Below are 20,549 nucleotides of genomic sequence, written 5' to 3'. Positions count from 1 at the left end.
TAAGTCAGGATTTGAAGATACAGAGGTTTAATGGCAAAACTTGTATGTGGAACAGCTAATGATTACCTAGAGAATAATCTGTTTTACTTAGAAGACCAGTATGATCAAAGAAGTGCAAGTCTGTATACAGCAAGAAACAAAAATCTCTAGGAAAAAGGCTACTTCTTGCATGAATTCACAGGAAAACAAGCTATACTTGAATTTAAATTCTGAATTTAGCAGTCATGTCTCCTTTTTTATGAAGTCTTCTAATCTTCCTAGTCATTTTCTTGTAGAACACATTCATTTGCTTGGAGAATGTATACAGTTGCAAGATTTTTAACAACTCCCACACTGGCATATAAAACTGCTACAAAATGCTCTTATCATTCTGTGCCCACCACTATTAACCTCAGGATTCCTACTTTTCCTTCTTTTCTAGGCCAGCTGCATTATTTTCCCAAAGCATTATCTGCTTTTGTCTCCACAGAAAGACAGACATGGCATGTGTCATACAGTCAAATTCCTTCTTCTCTTCAGAAATAATGCTCTAATCTGCATTACCCTCCAATAGATTATGGCCTAGGTCAAGTTTCCTGTGTTCAGAATCCATCAAGTCCCTCTTCGTGATCTGAACATCAAAAGCCTGGCTGCCTTAATATTCCTCCAAGTGTGGAAAACAGACAAAAATATAGCTGGTCTTGTAGCAGATCACTGCGGCTTGCTATCACTGACAATGCCAGGCGAAGCTACAATCCAACCTCTGCTCCAGCTATTTCTTCTTTTCTTCTTTTTGTACGCTCATAAGCAACACAAGCAGTACTGGATAGGGTAACCTGCAATTTCAAAAGGGCAGACTCGCTGTCCTTTTTCCAGACCTAGAAGCTGTTTCAGGGGTACTGTCCAAGGGTATCATCATTTACATGTATTGTGAACCCCACTGAGGGCAGTAAGTGGAGTTACAACAGGGAAGAGAGAGAGAGAGAGAGGTCAAAGAATAAGAGAGACTCTTCTGATGTAAAGGTATGAAATATTTCTCTATGTGGAATAAGAACACGTAAGGCTGAACAACAGCTCTATCACGTTCCAAGTCCATCAGTCAGCACTCTACTAGGTCAGAGAAAATTAAAACTAGACTAAAATAGCTTTACACCTTCTTAACATATCCACATCATACATAATCAATACAAAAGCATCTTATACAAGTACCATAATTTTATTAGCATACATAATTTAGGTAGCACTAAACAAAAATCTCACATACATAAAAACCCCACCTATTCATACAACAAAATTTCCTGGCTTCTACTCCCTTTATCTCTCTCTAACCCTAGAAAACACCCTCCTATGATTTCTGTGTAGAAAATAAAACCTGACAGCCCCAATGGCATTCATCCTTTTCTTAGTGTTGCATTTCTCCGATTAATAGTAAAAAGAACATAATTTTGACTGAGGTAAGAAGTGACAAAGAAGAAATGACAGTGAAAGCACCCAAACTACAATGTGTTTATAGAGGGCTTGAAACTATGGAACAAAGTCATAACAAAATGCAGTAGCTGTGAAAAAACTGATAAACTGAATAGATAAAAAAAAAATCAGATAAATGGTTTCCAATGAAAATAGCAACCAGGTCTAACAAAAAACAATAATCGGAGTTAACCTTCATAACTTTGTATTCAACTGAGGGTTCGATTCTTTATTTGCTGTGTTTCCTGGGACAGAATGACCTACTCAGCCCAAAGGACATAAGCTCATGTCATGGGCAACTTGTAGCCCTGTCACTTGCCAAAACTGTAAAGAATTGGGTAGATGCCCACAAATCCATCTCTACTACATTAGCAACTTCAGGATAAAGTATCAGAAATTTTGGTGTGGGGAAGACAAACCAAACAAAATTATCAGATTACCTATGTAAATTCTACATATGCAACATATGTAACTTCTGTGAAGCAGAACTGGTTGGTTTCTTAGAAATCATTAATAAAATAAGTATTAGATTTCTGCACTGATTTCTTTTCCTCCTCCTCCTGTTGATCTCCGCTTAGCCCATAGATCAGAGTCATCTCTACATCCTGCCTTCTGCTCAACACTGTCCTATGCTTTGCAAATAATGTTAGGACTCTCACCTAAATACTGCTTTGTTTCCATTTCATTCTTTTACTTACTCCAGTCCTTTTTTGTATAAAAAGGTTAGGAAAAGAAGCTTTTCCTGAAGAAGGACCGAAGAACTTCTCTGAAGGACATTTTCTCCTTTCCAAAGGCCTAGTGGCATCCACTGAACCTATGATGCTTCAGGGGCCTAATACTCCATTTGCTGAGTATTCTCAAAGCCTGATTATGTCTACAAGAGCTGGAGTGCAAAGCACAGTGCAAGACTAAGCCCAGATGGAGGCAGGTTTAAAGACGCCTGACATACTCACAATCTTTTTTACCAACTTCCTGTCCATGGAGATAAAGTAATAGTAAAAAGACAGAAGAAAAGAACTGATGAAGATAAAATGAGTATCTTCAATAGCCAGTCTTAGGAAAAGTCTTAGCTTTTTCACACAGATATAACTGGGATCTCAACAAAATATCATGTTACACAGAATTATATTTATTAAAGGCCTCTGACAGAATTTAAAGCTTCTCTAGGAATAAAATTTAGGCCTCTTCCATCTCAGACTAATCAAGCTTACTTAGCAATAATACCTAACCATCATGTACAGCCTGAATGAGGGAAAGAGGATTCACCATCACAAAAGATCAATTTTGTGTTCCTGCAAACACTACTCAAAAGCTGCACATCACTATCACGATTTTGAGTATTGCTGATAGTGTTTTTTGGGTAGAATAAGTTCCTTACTTACGATGTTAAAATATCTACAATTTTAGTCTTAATGGGAAAAGCCTGTAATGAAAGTGCACCTCACCCCTAATCAGCACCACATCAAAAAATGTGATTATAATTAGAAATAGATCAAAACCACAAATGGAATCTGACTTTTTGTTGGGTCAGGCATCTTACACCCACATGGCTCTGGCCTGTTTCAGAGATTAGCTGGATGGGAGTAACAGAAAGCCAGATCTAGACTTAGAAGCTTGCAAATACCAGGAAAGCTGAGATTCTGTAGGTCCATTTCTTATAAATAAATGGCTTCATAGGCACTGCTCTGACATTCGCTCCTCTTGGTAGCTATAGACAGCTAAGATGGGGAATAACACATGTAAAGTCTGTGGCTCAAAATTTTTCTCTATCCCTCTTCTGTATCCGGATGTAGAATATGAGCTTAATGGGTCAAGGGCAATGATTTTTGGGGGATTTCTGAATTTAGATCTCTAGTCCTTTTTGCAGATCATTCAAGGTGATGGGAACGGAGGGTGTCTAACCTGTATAATATGTGTATTTACCAAATAAACGTCAATCTTTAAATCTTGAAAAAAGTTAGCAAACTCTGAGCATGCAATGCTTAAAACGTGGGAGCTGGGACAAAAATTTAGTATACAGTTTGGTAATTAACTGTTGATTTAGAGGATGACAAATTCTGGCAGATTTTTGTAATGTGAGATAATTCTACTTGTTATTCATAATATCACATTTTAATGCATGATGTTTTGTGTGTCTGAGCTCTAGGAAAGATCACCATGTACTTTCACATACAAGCTACATTGATATGTGAATATTACATCTAAACTAACACTTGAAGGATGTAATCAAGAACATCTTTAAAATTACAAAATGTTTCACTAAAAACAGAACTGCAAATGTTATGAGCCAAAGACTAGAATAACTTTGTTAAACTGCACTGTTGACACTGATTTAGAGGCAGGGATGTTCATATACATTTCCTCTCAATGCTGAGACCAAAAACTGAACAATTCAGTAACCATGGAAGCATTTACTCCCCAAATCACCCAGGAACAAATCTTAACCACATTCCTATCCTATATATGAGCATGTTATGAGCTTGGTGTAGTACCAATAGAATCAATAACAGTTATAAAACCATTATAATAATTTGTGTACCAATCTAACACAAAACTTCCTCCAATCAGAAACATCTGCAAATTAATTTAGAGCTATTATCTAAACAAACTAGCAGTATTCAATTAACATTTCCCTGCTAACTGAATTATAATGAACACAATAAAATTTCCCAACTATTAAGTATTAGAAATGGAAATAGCTGTAACTAGAGAAATCCAAAAGAAAGGTCAAATTACAATTCTGAATATCAAAAATGACTCACAAACTTATTGAGGCTATGATGAATTCAAGTCTCACAAACTATCAGGGAAAATATTTGAAACAAGCAGCATGAAGCTAGGGTTCTTGGCAATTAAAATTCTTACAATCAATTTATTAACCAAACAAACTAGTAGCATTCAAATACTCCACATGACTTCTTGTAAATGTGGGTAGATTTCCAAGTCTTCTAAAATATGTCAACATCACTGCTGTCAGGTAGCAATAACTCATTTCTTTCCTCTGGATGGATTAGATCCTGCAGTTCTGATGCCCCAGCTTTTTATGGTAATCTCCTGTTAGTCTGCAAAATAGTCCACTGTTTTTTGTGAAAACATTGAAATCTGCAATCACTGAGACCACTCTAAATACAGTCCTGCATAAAGAGCTGCTAGATCACAAACTCATGTTGAGTTCTGACTGTTCTCTGTTGCTGTAGCCCTTCACATTTACAACTGTCCTCTGCTACCAAGAGCACAACCTTTTTGGTTACAGAAGATGACAATCCATGATTCATTTGCATTATTCTGCCAATTTACAGGATTTAATACAGATCCAAGTATAATTCTACAGCCTGTTAGCATATAGCTACTTTTAAATACCATTTTTCACTAGCCTTTTAAGAATAAAAATAATGAATAGCAGCGCTCGAATTTTTAAACCTGTATCTAACTGCAAAGCCTTTCGCTCTTGTGCACATAAATATGGTCAATTTTCATGTTATTAGGTGAAGTATAGTGTTATCCAGCGAAATTAAGATTTGATATACCCAATCACTAGTTTATCTACATTTGCTGTGAGAGCTATTGAAACATCTTTTGAAGCTCTCTTAAGGAAACGAGAATAAAAATATAGAATACGTGATTCCCCCTGCCCCCGGCAATATAAACAAATCTGTGTCTACCTTTCTCTAGGGACCCAGATCTTCACAAACTATCAACAATGAATTCTTTCACTTGACCTGGCCTATATTTTTGACTTTTTATATAAAAAGTTTTAGCCATGTCTCCAACCATATGGTTCATTCAATGCAAGTATAAAATATCTGTCTCCCCTGCCATAGATTTTTCTGTTCATTTGTATTCTTTTGCATCCTCTCTAATGTATTGACCCAAAACAGTATAAAAGTTTCCAGTCTTATCCTGTTAAAAAAGAGAAGAAATCCCACCTATATAGCAGAAAAACTTATTAGAATAATGATTGGGAATATGCAAACTTTGTTCCTTTGTACTATTGTCATCATTACTATCCACAAACTCTCCATAGCCCTTTTTGCAGTAGATCACAAAGTTCACTTTCTCCAAATCCAATACATATTTTTAAATTTTTCCTTTATAACCAGACTGCCATGTATGGTGTTCAGACCATGATCCATAGCTAGCCTTCCCCTGAGTCCTCATGTACTTCTTAGGCAACAGCAATAAAGCCGTTCATGATCCATTTCATTTAACACAAGCTTTTCAAAAGGATATTAATCTTTTAAAATTCTTGGAATCCTGCTAAATCCTTCTCATTTGCTGGGTATAATGGCATTTATTTTTGCTAGTGGCCATGTTACATAAGCCACAAGCATCAAATTTTGACTATATGCATATGAGAACATGGTGCCACGCTGTATAATTTAGTTTGATGCTCACGGTCACAGTACCTCAGAACTCCAGACACTTTAGTGATCATTTTTAGCTTCTCCATCTCTATTTAGATCAGCATACCTTGTCCAATGTATATTTTCACCCCCAGTCATCTTCAGTTGCTGGTAGAAAAATCCAGATTAGGAATAACTCCCCAAGAACAAATTCTCAATGCCAAGTAAGTGCAAATCCCTGTACCATCTTCTGTTCCAAATCTCTTTACTTTTTTCACCTCTACTGTGGTAGGTAGTTAAAACTTCAGCTCTTATGAAGGTGTGGTTTTGTTCATTTATGCCCTGAGTATGTTATTCTGCTCTGTGGAAAGGATGTTTTTGTTCAACAGTAGCCCACCAGTTCTGCATTTTTCAAAGGTTGCTTAAAGCCTCTGCTCATGCACTTCTACCATCTGCTCTTTTTGCTGGCATCTACTGCTTGCAGATATAGAGCAAATCACTGCTAAAACCCTACCCAGTTGTTTACCACCTTCCTGGAGATTTTCAACTCCAGTAAGTCTTTTAACTACTCCTCCTAGTTAAGTGCTGCCTGAACAATGTGCTGCATTTTGTTCCTGGCACTGTGCATTATTTGTTCTTCAGTAATGATTCACAGTCAAGGGTCTGACAGAAACCTGTTTCACTGAGTGCCCAAGCTATAACTTAGCACATCGTATTTCATGAGGCACAACACAATGCAGTCCCATTGTACTGTATATGCACACTTGCTCCTTGGTCATTTTATTTACTAAAAAACTAGTAAGAAATATCATCTTTCTCTTTGCATTACATGGGTGCATTTAATATGCACAAAAGAAAAAGAAATTAAAAATAAAGAACTATTCTTTAATTATCAATCTGAAAAAAAAAAGGAGGTGAACAGTTCTCACTAATGATCTCAATCATGACTGCTTTCAAAATTCTGAAATTATCTATTTTGGATTTTCCAGGAGGCTTTTTTTCTTGTTCTGTATGTGCATGATTAGCTCAGGCTTGTACCTAGGTCTGTCTTGTTTAACTTTTCTGAAGAGAGGAAGAAAGAAATCTGTAAAAATCACTAGCTTTTACAGTTATAACTTCACTGATTATGTTGTCAATGATGACAGGTGTCCCTAGGACAAGCTGGCCAGAACTGACTGCAGATCTATGCACAGTACTAGAATTTGTCACCTTTAACCTCTTTTCCTTGCAACACAAGACTTTAATTAATTTGGAAAGCACCTTGGAGTCATATAAAGTCTCCATGGAAACTTTTGTTCAACCCTTTGACCCATTTACGTAAGACAGTACATGCTATCAACTGGCAGCATTTTTTAAAAATCTATCTCATTAAAAAAGATCTTTGAAGGTTTAAGTGATCCAATTAGGAATCACACTTATTATATTACTTCCCTGCCTGGTACAGATACTGATTTCTGTGTTTTCCTAGGTAGCCTGAAGGGAACTTGCTAGTGTCTTCCATATGGCAGGAGACTTTCCTGCCTACTTTCATTCCTGTGGCTCTCAGAAAGTGGTATTTATTAAGAGCAGATGAACTCAGCTGGAAATCAGAAGGCCACAGGTGGCCAACTGCAGGTCTTAAGCAGTTCTCTAATATTTCAAGGATGGTTCCCAGGTTACCCTAAGACTATACAGGAGCAGCAAAATAACCTGAAATCTCAGGGGCAAGTAAAATCAAGCCAATGTGGCTCATAAGATTGGCATCATCAGAGAGTGCCAAGATCCAATTATATGCCTCACTAACAGTAAGAGCTGTAGAGAATCATTAGTGACTTCTGCCTGAGAACAACTCCCAAACCTCTGATATATGTACACTGCTGCTGCCAGCCACATGAAGGTTCTGGCACGTAGCTCATGGGGTTGAGGAAGGCTGCTCCTGTCTGTTACAGACACAGCATACAATTTCAATTATAGCAATTGCGATGGTTATTAAACATGTATTATAAAGCAATCTATTTACATGTTGGCTTTCTTCATGAAGTGAACATATGTATGTCAATCACTGCATGTTCTTCTGAGTTTAGGAACTCAGAAACCATTTTTAAGTTTGCATCAAACATAAGAAAAGGAAATTATTATTGCTAGACATCCTATAGTCCTGGCAATGAAATACTGAATCATTTATTGTAAAACAATATATGGGGGTGGGAAGAATAGAAGGCAAAATAAAGAGTGTGCCTTCTGTGCTGAGTTCTCAGACAGAATTATAAATTGAGACTGTGTATGGCTGTGTTAAACAGAACTAACACTATGCAGGGCAGAAATGGATTTTCTTAAGCAGTTTCCATATAACGGGCTTGGTAGCTTTGAGAAATGCCTTTCCCTAATGGTCATTCTATTGATGTAGAGCCTAAAGACAATTTTTCTAATTAAGCAATAAATTACAGCTGTAGGAAAGTCTATAAGTCACTATTAGATCTGTGCAGAGCTCTGAACCTTCAGATTACTAAGGACACAGCAAGCCTCTTACCTAACTTTACTCATTAATTCTTGCTTCTCCACCTAGTTTTTCTCAGGACTTTGAGATCAAAAAGATCCCTTCAGACCTCACAATGTCACTCAGAAGGTAGGTGGTTTTGGCTTACAGATTATATTTACCACAACAACTTTAACAGCTCCTTTCCCCTCCTAATTTTCCTTCATTTTCCCACATGAAGCTGAAAAACGCTTATTACAGTTTTGCTCTGTGGGGTTTTTTGTTTCTGTTTTTTCCCTTCTGAGGGACTGGAGAAAGGTGGTTTTGATACGCTATCTTTCTTTATGCTCAACAACGTGTAAGATATGACAGATGTTTAATTCCTTCCAGATCACTGGGAGGCAGCCAAAGGGCATACTCCAAATAGTCTCACTGAGAGCATATACTTCATCAAGGTAAACCTGCTTTTTCACAGTTATACATATACCTTCAAACTGCTCCAACTGACAGAGGCAAGACCCAAAACTTGCTTCTAGACTTTCCATTGGAATGCCCCAGCAATCCTTCCTTCTGTAGTAAACCTGGAGCTAGCAGATGATTTTAGATCATTTCACCTTTTCCTTTCTATTTTAAGGGCTTCTGAGATGTCTGTATTTGAGGAAGAAGAAATAAAAAGGCAACCTTCTCACCTAATAATATTATTGGAAAGTTATTGGAACAGTCAGTGCAGGAAAATTGATGGAAAGGTGCAAGGAACAATTGTTGTAATGGACAACTATGGGGTAGCTTCTCCCTGGGAAAATTTCTTCTTTAACCTCATGCAACTGGTCAGCAACTTGGATAGAGGATTCATGCCCTCATGATGAAAACAACACACTACATAGTGACTAAAAGTTCTCAACATCCACAAAAATCTCTAGCCTGTTGAAACCTTCCTATGCTTCTAGCTTCAGTGGTATCTTAACTAGCTGAATAGAGAAATTACATCTTATACAGAACAGTATTTCATGTCAAATTTGTTTGTTTACTTACCACGAGAGAGGTTAAGCAGAAGCAGCTCATTTACTTTGAAAACCGTAATTATTCTACATATCTTTACCATGTACCTTCTAACACCTCCTCAGGCTAGTGTAGAGTCTTTATTTACCTGAACATATTTATTTTCATACTTCTTTAAAGATGCAGAGGCCAGATTTGACACAGGCATGCCATTGATTTCTACAACATAACATGGTCACTTTTATTTTCTCTCACTTCTGTAAAGTATTGTATTTGCATTTTTCATTAACATAAACAGCTTAGCCAAATGTTTTTCACATGTTCAAACAAATTCAGAGCCTAATAATGCAGATGAATGATACGGATGATTCTTTCAGCCTAAATACTACTTCTGAAAAACCAGACAATCCCCTTCCCACCTTCCCAAAAAGTCTCTCAGCTAAGTATCTTTGCTGAGGTTGCCTTGTCAACAAAACAGTTAGAAGGACCTCTGGAAATCCCTTGGTTTTACAATCCTAAATACATTTAGGAACAGAGGTATCATCATCCCAGAACCCTTTTCATTTTCCCTGTTTGTAATTCACAAGCATTTTGCCTGAAATTCCATTAGTATTCAAGTTTCCCTTAAAAATTGTAAAAGCTTTTTGAAACAGTGAATTGCAAATAACTGACACTGTCACTGCTATAGTTACAGAACATCAAAAGATGAGAGAAATTACCGGACAATTCTTTGGAAAAACCATCCTAGTTCATTTTAAATTATACACAAATTTCAATAGGCATCTCATACAGAAGTAAGGTTTCCAAATCTACAGTTCCATTTATCATTCTTTTTGCAAGACTGCTGTACTCAATTTCATAGTTATGACAGAAGATTTAATCACAGTTAAGGTGCAAGGTTCTAGCCTGAATAAAAGTCTACATAGAAACTTTAAAAACGTGTTTAATGACTGTGATTTTTAAAAAATGAGAAATCTAGCCTTTTCTCCTTAAAGCCAAACTTTTTCATGCTCAGTCTGTACCTTATCTCTTCACTAAAACATAAATTGTCTGACTTCAAAAGGCAGTATATACCAGCAAGTTATTATCACAGGGAGCATGTCCCTCTGAGAACATGTGAAAAAGAGAAGAGGGAAACCTTGTCAGCCAGTAAAAATAAAAATAATAAACTCCCCATACCAAATCTTAAACATAGGACACCAAGCACTAATAATGGGAAGCCTCTCCATAAGCAATTTTGGAAAAGAAAAAGAACCCAGTGAACAAACACCTGATGGAAATCATAGGATAACATTTGCACATCAGCTGGCAGTAACTCACAGGACTTAGCTCCAATTCCTCAAGAAGTTTAAGAATTTGATTTGTGAATATCCAGTCACTAAAAAAGTATCAAGGAATACATTCACTTATTCATTTCAGTTAAGTAACTTCCAGTGTACCAAAGGATGCACGTAACCAACATTTCTGAACGTCAAAATATTGTGGCAAGAATAAAATCCCAGCAGGCTTCACCAAGGAATCACTAGTGGATTAGCACGAATTTCAGAACCCAGACTAATCCTCTTCTCTTTCACATACTCTTCCAGCTATTTGAAAGTAATGAGCTATGAGCCACTGCAATATTACAGTAACATTTAAAGTAATTAAGCAAATATTGATAGCAATCAGATTCACTTAATTTAAGATTCTTTAATGTATATCCACTTCATCTTTCTACATGTGGTCCTTCCCCAGCAAAAAATTAATAGCTCAGGAAGACATTGCAACCAGATTTAAAAAGATAATAGTTTCATGTTGAGGAGCTCTGCCATATCATATAGCCTTTTATAGAAACACAAAGCTAAACATACATGTAAGAATAATACTTCTGTGTTCAGAAAAGCTGATTCCTGATGAGCTTCTAGAACTCCCTAGCAAACCAAGAGAATCCTTGTTGAAGGGATTCCTGCTGTCTAAAGATTTATTGTCATTTGGCGATAGTAGCCACAAAGCCAAGTAAGATTCTTTTTGCATAAACTAACTGAGGAAAAAAGTACCCTCAATTTGCACAATACACTGTTTTTGTAGATTCTTTTCTATTTCATCAAGTTGAAGATACTTGAAGAAATTCTGTATTCTGGTTCAACCATTCACTTCAAAATAAGACAGAGATGAGAGGGGAGAGGTATACAATGATAAATTACTTGCCAACCTACATCCCTGCCCATCCTTTAAGTTTGCTAAGATTTATAAAAATATAGCTTGGTATTTCAAAACCAAAAACATCTCCCCTCCTCCCCCTCTCCCCCCAAACTTATCTAAAACATGTCTTCCATAAAACAGGCTCTGAATGAAAATTATGACCACCTGCTTGATTATGTTTCTCTCTGCTACTGAGGGAACTGCTAACAGCAGAGAGCTCAGTAACTATGGATCTAGACTTTGCAGGATGTACCTCAACAGAGTTAGAACGGAATTGATGTAACTCTTGCTTGTGGAAAAAACCAAGCTTCTTGTGAAAGGCCTATCCAGCGCACTGTCTCAATCTATGCAATTCTAGAGGAACTTCACCAACATGTACAGAATTAAATACCTATTATATTTTCAATAGCTGCCTAAGGGATGCCTGAAGCAGGCAGACAGAAAATTGTACTAAATAAGAAATCCAGAGTTTTGCTGGTGGCAGAGGAAGAAGATTCTTCCATCAGTCCATTGTTCTGCCATGGATTGTCACAGGCCTGGCCACAGATCTCGGGCAGGTTAAAAAAGCTCAATTAACCTGCATTTTCTGCTGTAGATTTCAGGCAACCAATTCTGAAATATTAGAAGGTATTTTAAAAATAAAAATGAATTTGTGCTGTCTCGACTGTGTGGTGGCAACATGAAATGACTGTTTCAATTTTTATATTTAGATAACATTTAGGTCACCCCTAGGAATCTGCTTTTAAGGCCAAAGCCAACAATCAGAAGTCATTTGCATTAAACAACCAATAAAACACTTTCTCAATTGTATTTTTCTTAGAAACTGTGATGTATACTACAAGTGGTACACAGTAATCTTCCTGACTACGACACATTCAGCAGCACAGTTCTTGGTAAAAGAAGAGAGAAATTAGCAACCCAAAGTGCTGGAACAAAGAATTACGCCCATACCAAAGCATAAATGCCTAAAATTGGCTATCAGTGCAACCTCCAATTTTAAATAGTTAGGCCACAAATTGAACATACTCCCCTCGTTAGTCACTTACTGCTTAGAAATTTCTCTCATTATTTTTTTTAAAGTCTTCCTTTGTGTGCTGGATAAGAACTTCATTTAAGCGATTTCTTTATTTTCTGGACGTGGAACTTAGGCTTAGAAGACCACAGCTGGCAACAAGAACAAGCTAGTGTCAAAGCAGCTTTCAGGGACAGAGCATGTGCAAAAGACAAACATCAGAAATAGGGCCCCAATACCCCAGAGAACTACTGCAGCTTAACAAGGTACTACCTATCACTGGTACTGTAACAACTGACTGCAGATATGTTTTAAGCCCGTGGCTAATGGAAAGCAAAAGTACTTTGGCCTTTCTTACTGGCATTTGAGCCATCAGCTGGATCAAGTAAACTCAAAAGGCTCATTGTTTCCTCTGTTCAGATACTCCGAGACAAGGATTCCTGCCAGTATTCCTACTGAACGCCGCTTACTAGTTTTAAGTTCACACACTTGATTCAAGCAATTCAACTTAAAAGCAATTATGGAGAATATTCAAGTACTTGGCTCTATAGAGGAATAAAATCACAAGACAAAGTAACAATTCAGGGTGTTATCACAGAATGTTAAGCGATATTCCTCTGTCATGCTATAGAAGAGGGAATTACTTCATCTAAACTATCATGAAACATGTAGAAACTGGAAATGAATGTCAATTTAGGCAGCTTTGTGCTAAAATGCAAGAAAAATACAATTTGCTTAATAAACTGCTGACACGTTTGAAAGTGAGTTTTATCATAATCCCCATTAAAGACTCTTAGGGACAGCTCCATCAATTTAGTACCTTTAACACAAATGGGTCAAGTCTTGCAGTGTTCCCTCAGCACAAAGGAGACATTTTCAAGGAGTGTTTGAAATGCAAGATTTCTCACCGAGAAGGCAGACACTACCACTTGTGGAAGCACACATTTATTCAGGTTCTTAAAGGGTGTGATGTTTTAGCATTTAATGACCCTGTGTATAACACTGGTACTAAAAGGGGAAAATCTCTTCCCCCCCATTCATACAGCTGTATCAACAGAAGCATGCCACATGTTACATGATCCTTCCCTTGTGCTTTGTTTTGACACAAATCAGGAGATTAGCTCCCAGCATGCCCACCAGGCACTCCAGATCTGCCTTCTGTGGTTGTAACACTCCCCACATCAACACTGTCAGTGCCCAGTTCCAGAAAAGAGGTTTTCCCTTCAAACAAGGACAAGGAACTTGTACCATACAGAAGACCCAGCATGCAAGTTAGCCAGCTCCCACAGCTCGCTTTTGCCAACAGAGCCCCGAGCACCTTTCCAGTAAGTCTGCTGGACATGGGAGCTGAAGGGCCTTACGAGCAAAGCTGCATCACCAAAAAGTCCTGAGCACAGATCTCCTCACCAGCCACCAAAGAGGGCTGCACAGCAAGGCCCTGGGCTTGAAGGTGGAAATAGTAGCTGTGGTGTTGCCACTTCTTCTTTTGCTTCTCTCTCTCTATACACCTCAGGGAATTCTTACTTCCCTAAGGATTCTCCAGCACAAAGGCAAATGAAAGACACTGTCCAGGATTTTGGACAAATACACTCATTTTTCTGGAACCTGACTGCTCTTTAAGATAGAAGTGATGAATTACTGTGTATATTTTGCAGCTATTCCTTAAAGGAATGGCAAAACACAGGTAACAATTTTAAAACACTGAGAGGTATGCCAAGTACAAAAGTACTTCTATTGTAATAATGAGCAATTTCAATACTCCAGCTGTAACAGGAAGTTCCTGGAATGTGGTTAAACTAAATTCTGCTTGGCTTAGAGCCATGCAAATATTTCTTTTCCACATTCCCATCAATTACAGAAGTACAGTAAGTGTTTTTGTTCTTAAGTGCACTATTGCAGGGGACAAAAATAAGCCATTTTTCTTCCAGTGGTTGGAACTAACATTTCTAAAATACCATATTACACATTTGACAGACTTGAAGCATGCTCCAATTTTTACTAGTGTTGCATTAGTAAGTTTGAATCAACTGAAAGTGGGTAGTACAACTGCATGTCCTAATCAGACTACACATGCTTAAAGTGGTAGTAGAGCTGTTGTTACTTCAGTGCTGGTGTAAGTATTCACACTTGGGAAAGCAGTCATCATGATCAGAGAACAACTATTGTTAACTGTTTACGTGCAAACAATAGTAGATATGTACCATAAAAGAACCATTTTAATGAAAAATTACTTTGTATAAAGTCAGAGTTACCATTATAAACCCATGTTTTAGATTGATAATTTTATACTAAGACTTTATTAGGACAATCAATAATCCTACTAAAAAGAAAAGCTAATCAGAGGCATGCACATACTTTACACGCTTTTTAGAGTGAAATGTATCACCCTCACAAACACTGCCTTCCGTCACTGAAGGTCTACCAAAATGTAAAGCGCAATGTACTCTCTCAATGCATATCAATTGTAACCTGCCTGTATCATGTGTGCTTATGTCTCCTCTTACAGAGGCCCCAAACAATAGCATGAACATGAATATGAGTGCGTTTCCAAGGATAAAAGAAAATTACCCATTTTCTGAAGCCTCCAGTCCCATGTGGGGTGCACAACAAAGACACATCTGAAGTGCAAGGGGGTAAGTTTCTACAATGCTAGTGTAAAAAATAAATGTCCTATGGAATTAACCATTATCATTAAACATGATAAATTAACCACGAAACCTACGTTTCCGTGCTCGACTCTTTGACTCATACGACCATCTTAGAAAACAAATCTAGGTATCTCACTGAGAGTTAAATATCACCTTATTCACATTCTGCCTAGTCTTACCAATCCATTACACATAGCGTGTACTGGGGATACCTGACCATACAAAGATGGCAGCTAGCGAGACCCACAGGTAGGGATGTTGGGGAACACAGTTCCATTCTCTTCAAGGCAAATTGGTAAACTCCAGGAGCTGAGGGGCCTGACCTTATACATCAGATTGTTACTGGCAGGAGCTCTCTGACTAGTGCAAGGATGACTGAGAGACAGCTATGGCAATTAGAAATTGTTAACTGTGAAATTACTAACATCTTGATTCAGGAAGACAGCCTGGTTCTGTGGACAGCTTTATGCTGGATGGTAAGGAAGATCACATTTTCTTCAGTTAAATTTGATCTCAACTATAGTATCAAAAATGGAGGTAAAAGCATTGCCTCTGTAGTACAACACCCCTTTGCATTCAATCAATAGAAAAAGCTCTGCAGTGCTTTTGAGATCTGATCAGATTCATTGTCCAGTAAATGCAAGAAAATATTCTGTCACTTCAGAAAAGACACCAGATCACATCCTCAATTAGGTATGAGCTTTCTTTAATAGTTATTAGAAAAGGAGAAATACCTGCTTAGCAGATATTCTCCCACCCTCAGTGTTTTCAGAGCCTGTGTCAATAGCTGTTCAACAATGACAAAAAGTTCAATAGCATATTCTCATTCAGCATCTTGACCACTGCCAAAATGCCTTACTTTTAGGCTCCAGGGGCTGCAATTTTCTTCCCCTTGAACTCACTGAAAAAAAATATCTGCTCATGAAACACTACTAAAGCCATCTTCATGGTTCAACACTATCATAATAAACTTGTCTTCAGTTTTCCCAATGCCTCTCCTTCACCTTTACATTAGGTGCCAACTGTATCAAAGAAAAAACTTGACCAATCCCTATGCCCTTGCTCTAGAATTTTAATAACTAACTTCAGTTAGCCAGTGTTTCCATTCCTTATGGTATCTCTTTCTACATTAAACTACCCTTAAGTTTCTTGCATTTTCCTCCTTAGTCACGCAAAACATTCTCTGTTACATAATCTACACAGCTATTATCTTCTATTTCTTCAAATGCCATCTTTGGTCTTATGTCTATCCATGATTACATCAAGATGATTGGTTAACAGAAAAGTGAAACTTCTGGCTCTCATTCCATGTATTTTCTTCTCTTACATGTCTGTTACCATTTGTCTGTGAACATGGGAGTTCAACACCAAAAAAAAAAAAATTGCACCATCAGCAAAGCTGTGTCAGGTCTTCACAACATGGGCTTACTTATGCCAATGTTCACCTCCTGTCTTTCTTTTGATCTATGATTTGTTCTCTAGGCTTTAAAACCTCTGAGGCAAGAATTATCATATCTGCTCCTATTATAGTTAGCACAATAAGGACTTAAAATAGGTTAAAGGTCTGAAATGTTACTGCAGTACATTGCTTTTTTACACTGCCAATTCTGTTAGACTTTATTGGCAATAGTTTGCATGCTAGAACTACGCATAGGCCTTTATTCTATTATCTTTCATGTGGAAAGGCAACTATTGCCCAAACCCCCTCCTGCATACCCAGCTAAAGAAAGATTTACTCCTTCTAACAAAGGGTGGTAAAATTTAGCCTTCCTTCACAGTGGAGTGGACAGTCAAGGCAGGGCAACCGCTCTTTGTTGAATGCTGAAGAATGGCAATGCTAAGAAAGTTCAGTCACCTTTAAAGTGACTTTTAAAGAAGTCTTTATCTCCTACTCTAGATGGTTGGTCTAGACTACTTACAATATAACCATTGTTTGGGCACTGAAAACACCAATCTAGCTAGGCCACATGAGGTACTTCTGATTCACTGTTCTCCTTCCATTACATGCCTAAAATTCAAGCACCCCAAACCCTCTGATCTCCATTACGACAGTGCACAAAGTGGCTATACCCCATTTTGGCTCCTCTTTCTGAGAAAGGAGGACTGTAATAATATTTTCAGACAGGACTACAACATATTAGGCTTGAGGTGATACTATGTGATCTCAATAGTATAACACCATAGTCCCCTGGTTATAGATGACATATGAAAAAGCATATGGACTTACTGACAATTCTTTGATTAATTTTCTTAGTTCCCTGTGCCCATGCTTCTCAGCGATACTTGCTGGATCATCTCCATATTTGTTGGCTATTTTGCAAGCCCGCGTGGCCTCAGGACAATTGAGTAGAAATGTTGCAAGGTTCTTTAATCCAAATCTGGCTGCACAGTGAAGGAGAGTAGGAAATTCTTCCAAATGGCTATCTGTATATGGAAACAAAGTTTTCATAAAGAACAGTTTTGCTTTTATAGAACACTTTCCACCTTCTTTTACAAAAGTCCTTTGAATATTAGTGCTACGGAATCACAGTTATCAAACTGCCAATACAGAACTGGCATCCAAAGAACAATTCCTCTAACAGTTTTACAATTCACATACATATTTTAATGAAGGAGCCCTTTAGCTTAACTGAGAAATCTCATTTTTTTCTGACAGAGGGATTTTAAAGCACTTTAGTGCTATTGAGAAATAAGTTTTCTTGCAAGGGGAAGAAAATTCTACAGCCAAGACATGCTTTTGCTTAGGTGTATATTATTTAATGCTTTAGGAATATTTTAAATTTGTGACATTTTTATAGGTTTATGGTGCTACGTTTTCATATTAAAAGATATTTCTGAAAATTCACATGACTACCAGAGACCTGCAAGAATTTGCTTATCCCTGTAATGAAAAATCAGAGAATTTAAAGATTAATGTATCCGAAATAGCATGATATTAATTTCTATCACAGACTTTATTTTTCACCTTGGAGGACTGGGACAAAGCTAAACTGAAGTCAGTTGATCATTTCAGCATAGTCCTGATTACTAACTCTATGAGTGGCCACAAGTTACATACAACAACAAAACAAACAAACAAACAAAGAGATCAAGCATAAACAATACTTCCCTCTGCCTTCATACTCTACTTTCTAGTCACTTGTGGTTTGTTGTGTAGTGATTTGCCTATGTATCAGCATGCCGTGTATCTTTTTTCCAAGTACGCATCCAGCCTGCCCCAGGCACCACCAACTTCCTGCACCCTCAGGGTCTTTTGGCAGTGTCTTTACTACCCACTACTTGAAGAAGTGCTTCCTCTAGTTTGTTCTGAACCTGGCTCCTGCTCGGTTCAACTGATAGTACCTAATTCATTTTATTCTCCATCCCTGTCTGCCCACTCTGCACTTCTAGTGATTTACTCAGTCCCAGAATTTCTTTCTTGAAGAGCTCCAGTCTACTTAATCGTGCCTTCTAAAGAATAAACTCCATCACCCCCACTGCTCTTTTTTGAACCTTTTCCAGCTTTCATGCAACTATTTTGAGATGACAGAAGAGCTGCACATGATACTCAACTTGTGGGTGAGCCATGTAATCTATGTGTTGTCATAATTACATCCTGTTTTGTTCTCTATTCCTTTGCTAATAATTCCTAGTATTTCATTTGCTTTTTCATCTGCTGCCTAGCAACAAGTTGATGTTATCATGGAACTGTGTGGTCTTACTCCTCAGTGCTAACAGCCTGCTCAAAGCCTCTCATTTTGTATGACAACATAGGACTGCTGTTTCCACTTGCATCACTTTGTTTTTACCTACAATGAATATCATCTGACATTTTACTGCTTAATTACTAAATCTCATGAGGCCTTTCTCCCTTCCCCCCCCTCCCAATTAGCCCTCCTCCTTACTACCCTGAATACTTTCTATCACTAGCATAAGTTTTTTCCAACTGTCTGCCTCCTGGTTTTGGCCAGTTACTCATCCATGCCCAATCAATTACTAACTTGATCAGGTTTGCTGACTCTTACAAAAAACTACAAGAAATCTATAGAGCAAGAGTTCACATTATGGCAAATTTATTTTATTACAATTGCTATTAATTTGTGTGGTAGAAACACCACAGTAACCTGCTTCTAGTTCTCAAGGTCCCCAGAGAAACGGTTTTGGCATCACAGTTACACCTTCTAGTACTACAGAACCGAAAAATTGCACACTACTGTCCAGAAATCCAGCTATTTTACTTTTAAATTTCCTCAGAGCTCTTAATGAATACCAGTTAGTCCTGGTAATTTCTTTGTGCTCAACCTGCCCATTTTTGCTATAACTTCATGATTGCTTCAATTCCAGACCGTCTCTTTCCACGTGTCTCCCAACCAGGATTACAGCTTGGGAATCTGCATGGTTTCTTCTAGCTTTCTTGAATTCTCTTTTATATCCCAGTCATCAGTTGTCCTACAGGAATGTTAATATGGGACAGAGTAAAACCCTACCCCACCATTAGATATAAGGATTCAAGGAACAAGAACAGTTCTTGGAATAGGCATAGCTAAGTACTGATTGACCAGACAAATTGTTAGGACAATTGATTGCATTTTGGACAAAGAATATTCTACCACTATCCCACTCCAATATTGTTTTTACACAAGGTATTTGAATGGGCTACATTTTAGTCAAAAGTCACATTAACAACCCTAATTTGATTTTTAAACAAATTGAGTGTTGCCTGACTTTCATTTGCACCAGGCAACCAAAAATCCAACCAAGAAACTATAAATACACAGCACCTGTGTAAATCAAGTCACTTATTTTAGAAGCCTTGACAGGCTGAGCTTCTGTCAACAAGGGTATGTGTTTTAGCTTAAATTCCTTTGTAATCGCAGTGTGTTTTAAAATCCTTAGAGTTACAATAGGCAATCTTAAAACTGTATAGCAGCTAAGGTTTTTGAGAGAAGTAGGTCCTGCACAACTTCTTTACTCTATATTGCTCAACTTTTTAAATGAAGTTCCACAAACTGGATTTAATTCTGTAATTAGAAGAACCGTTACCCCAGAGTATAGCCATTTGACTTCTTATTTTTGTCCGTACTTTGCTAACTGCAAAAAAAAAATCTGCAAACTGCAAAAAAACAATCCCCCCCCAGACTGAGGCAAATATATACCAATTTAAGGAGCTGTCACATGAGCAGTAAAAACATGTGCAAGTAATTTTAAGGCTGGGATGACAGCATCAAAGCTAAGTGTACTTTTACACATTACACAGGATTCTCTTAAACATAAAAAAAGAGTCCAAGTCCAAGCTAATATTTCATAAAACATCCACAAATCGTCATCAAATTGCTTTTCTTAATGCTTCTATCTTTTACCGTTTTTTTTTTTTTTTTTTTGAGATGACCAGCAATGAAATAGGTGTTGGGCAGTAATTTTAAAGAGCAAATTACATGAACCTAATCAATAGTCTGCATCCTGTTAGCACACTCTAGAAGGTCAAA

At 37.5% G+C, this 20,549-nt stretch overlaps 1 protein-coding gene across 1 annotated transcript in view; it reads right to left on the bottom strand.

Moving 5' to 3' along the window:
- BANK1 (B-cell scaffold protein with ankyrin repeats 1) overlaps positions 1 to 20,549 on the bottom strand; it is a 148,249-nt gene that overhangs the window by 67,888 nt on the left and 59,812 nt on the right. Inside the window, exon 8 of the mRNA XM_010561044.1 lies at positions 17,312 to 17,508. Within this exon, the coding sequence (XP_010559346.1) occupies positions 17,312 to 17,508 (197 nt within the window). The remainder of the gene's footprint in view (positions 1 to 17,311; positions 17,509 to 20,549) is intronic.

Source organism: Haliaeetus leucocephalus, unplaced genomic scaffold (genome assembly GCF_000737465.1).
Source record: "Haliaeetus leucocephalus isolate CR32 unplaced genomic scaffold, Haliaeetus_leucocephalus-4.0 Scaffold140, whole genome shotgun sequence".
In the NCBI taxonomy this organism is placed as follows: Eukaryota; Metazoa; Chordata; class Aves; order Accipitriformes; family Accipitridae; genus Haliaeetus; species Haliaeetus leucocephalus.
Note: the sequence above shows the minus strand (reverse complement) of the source record. Positions and strands in the feature narration are given on the sequence as shown.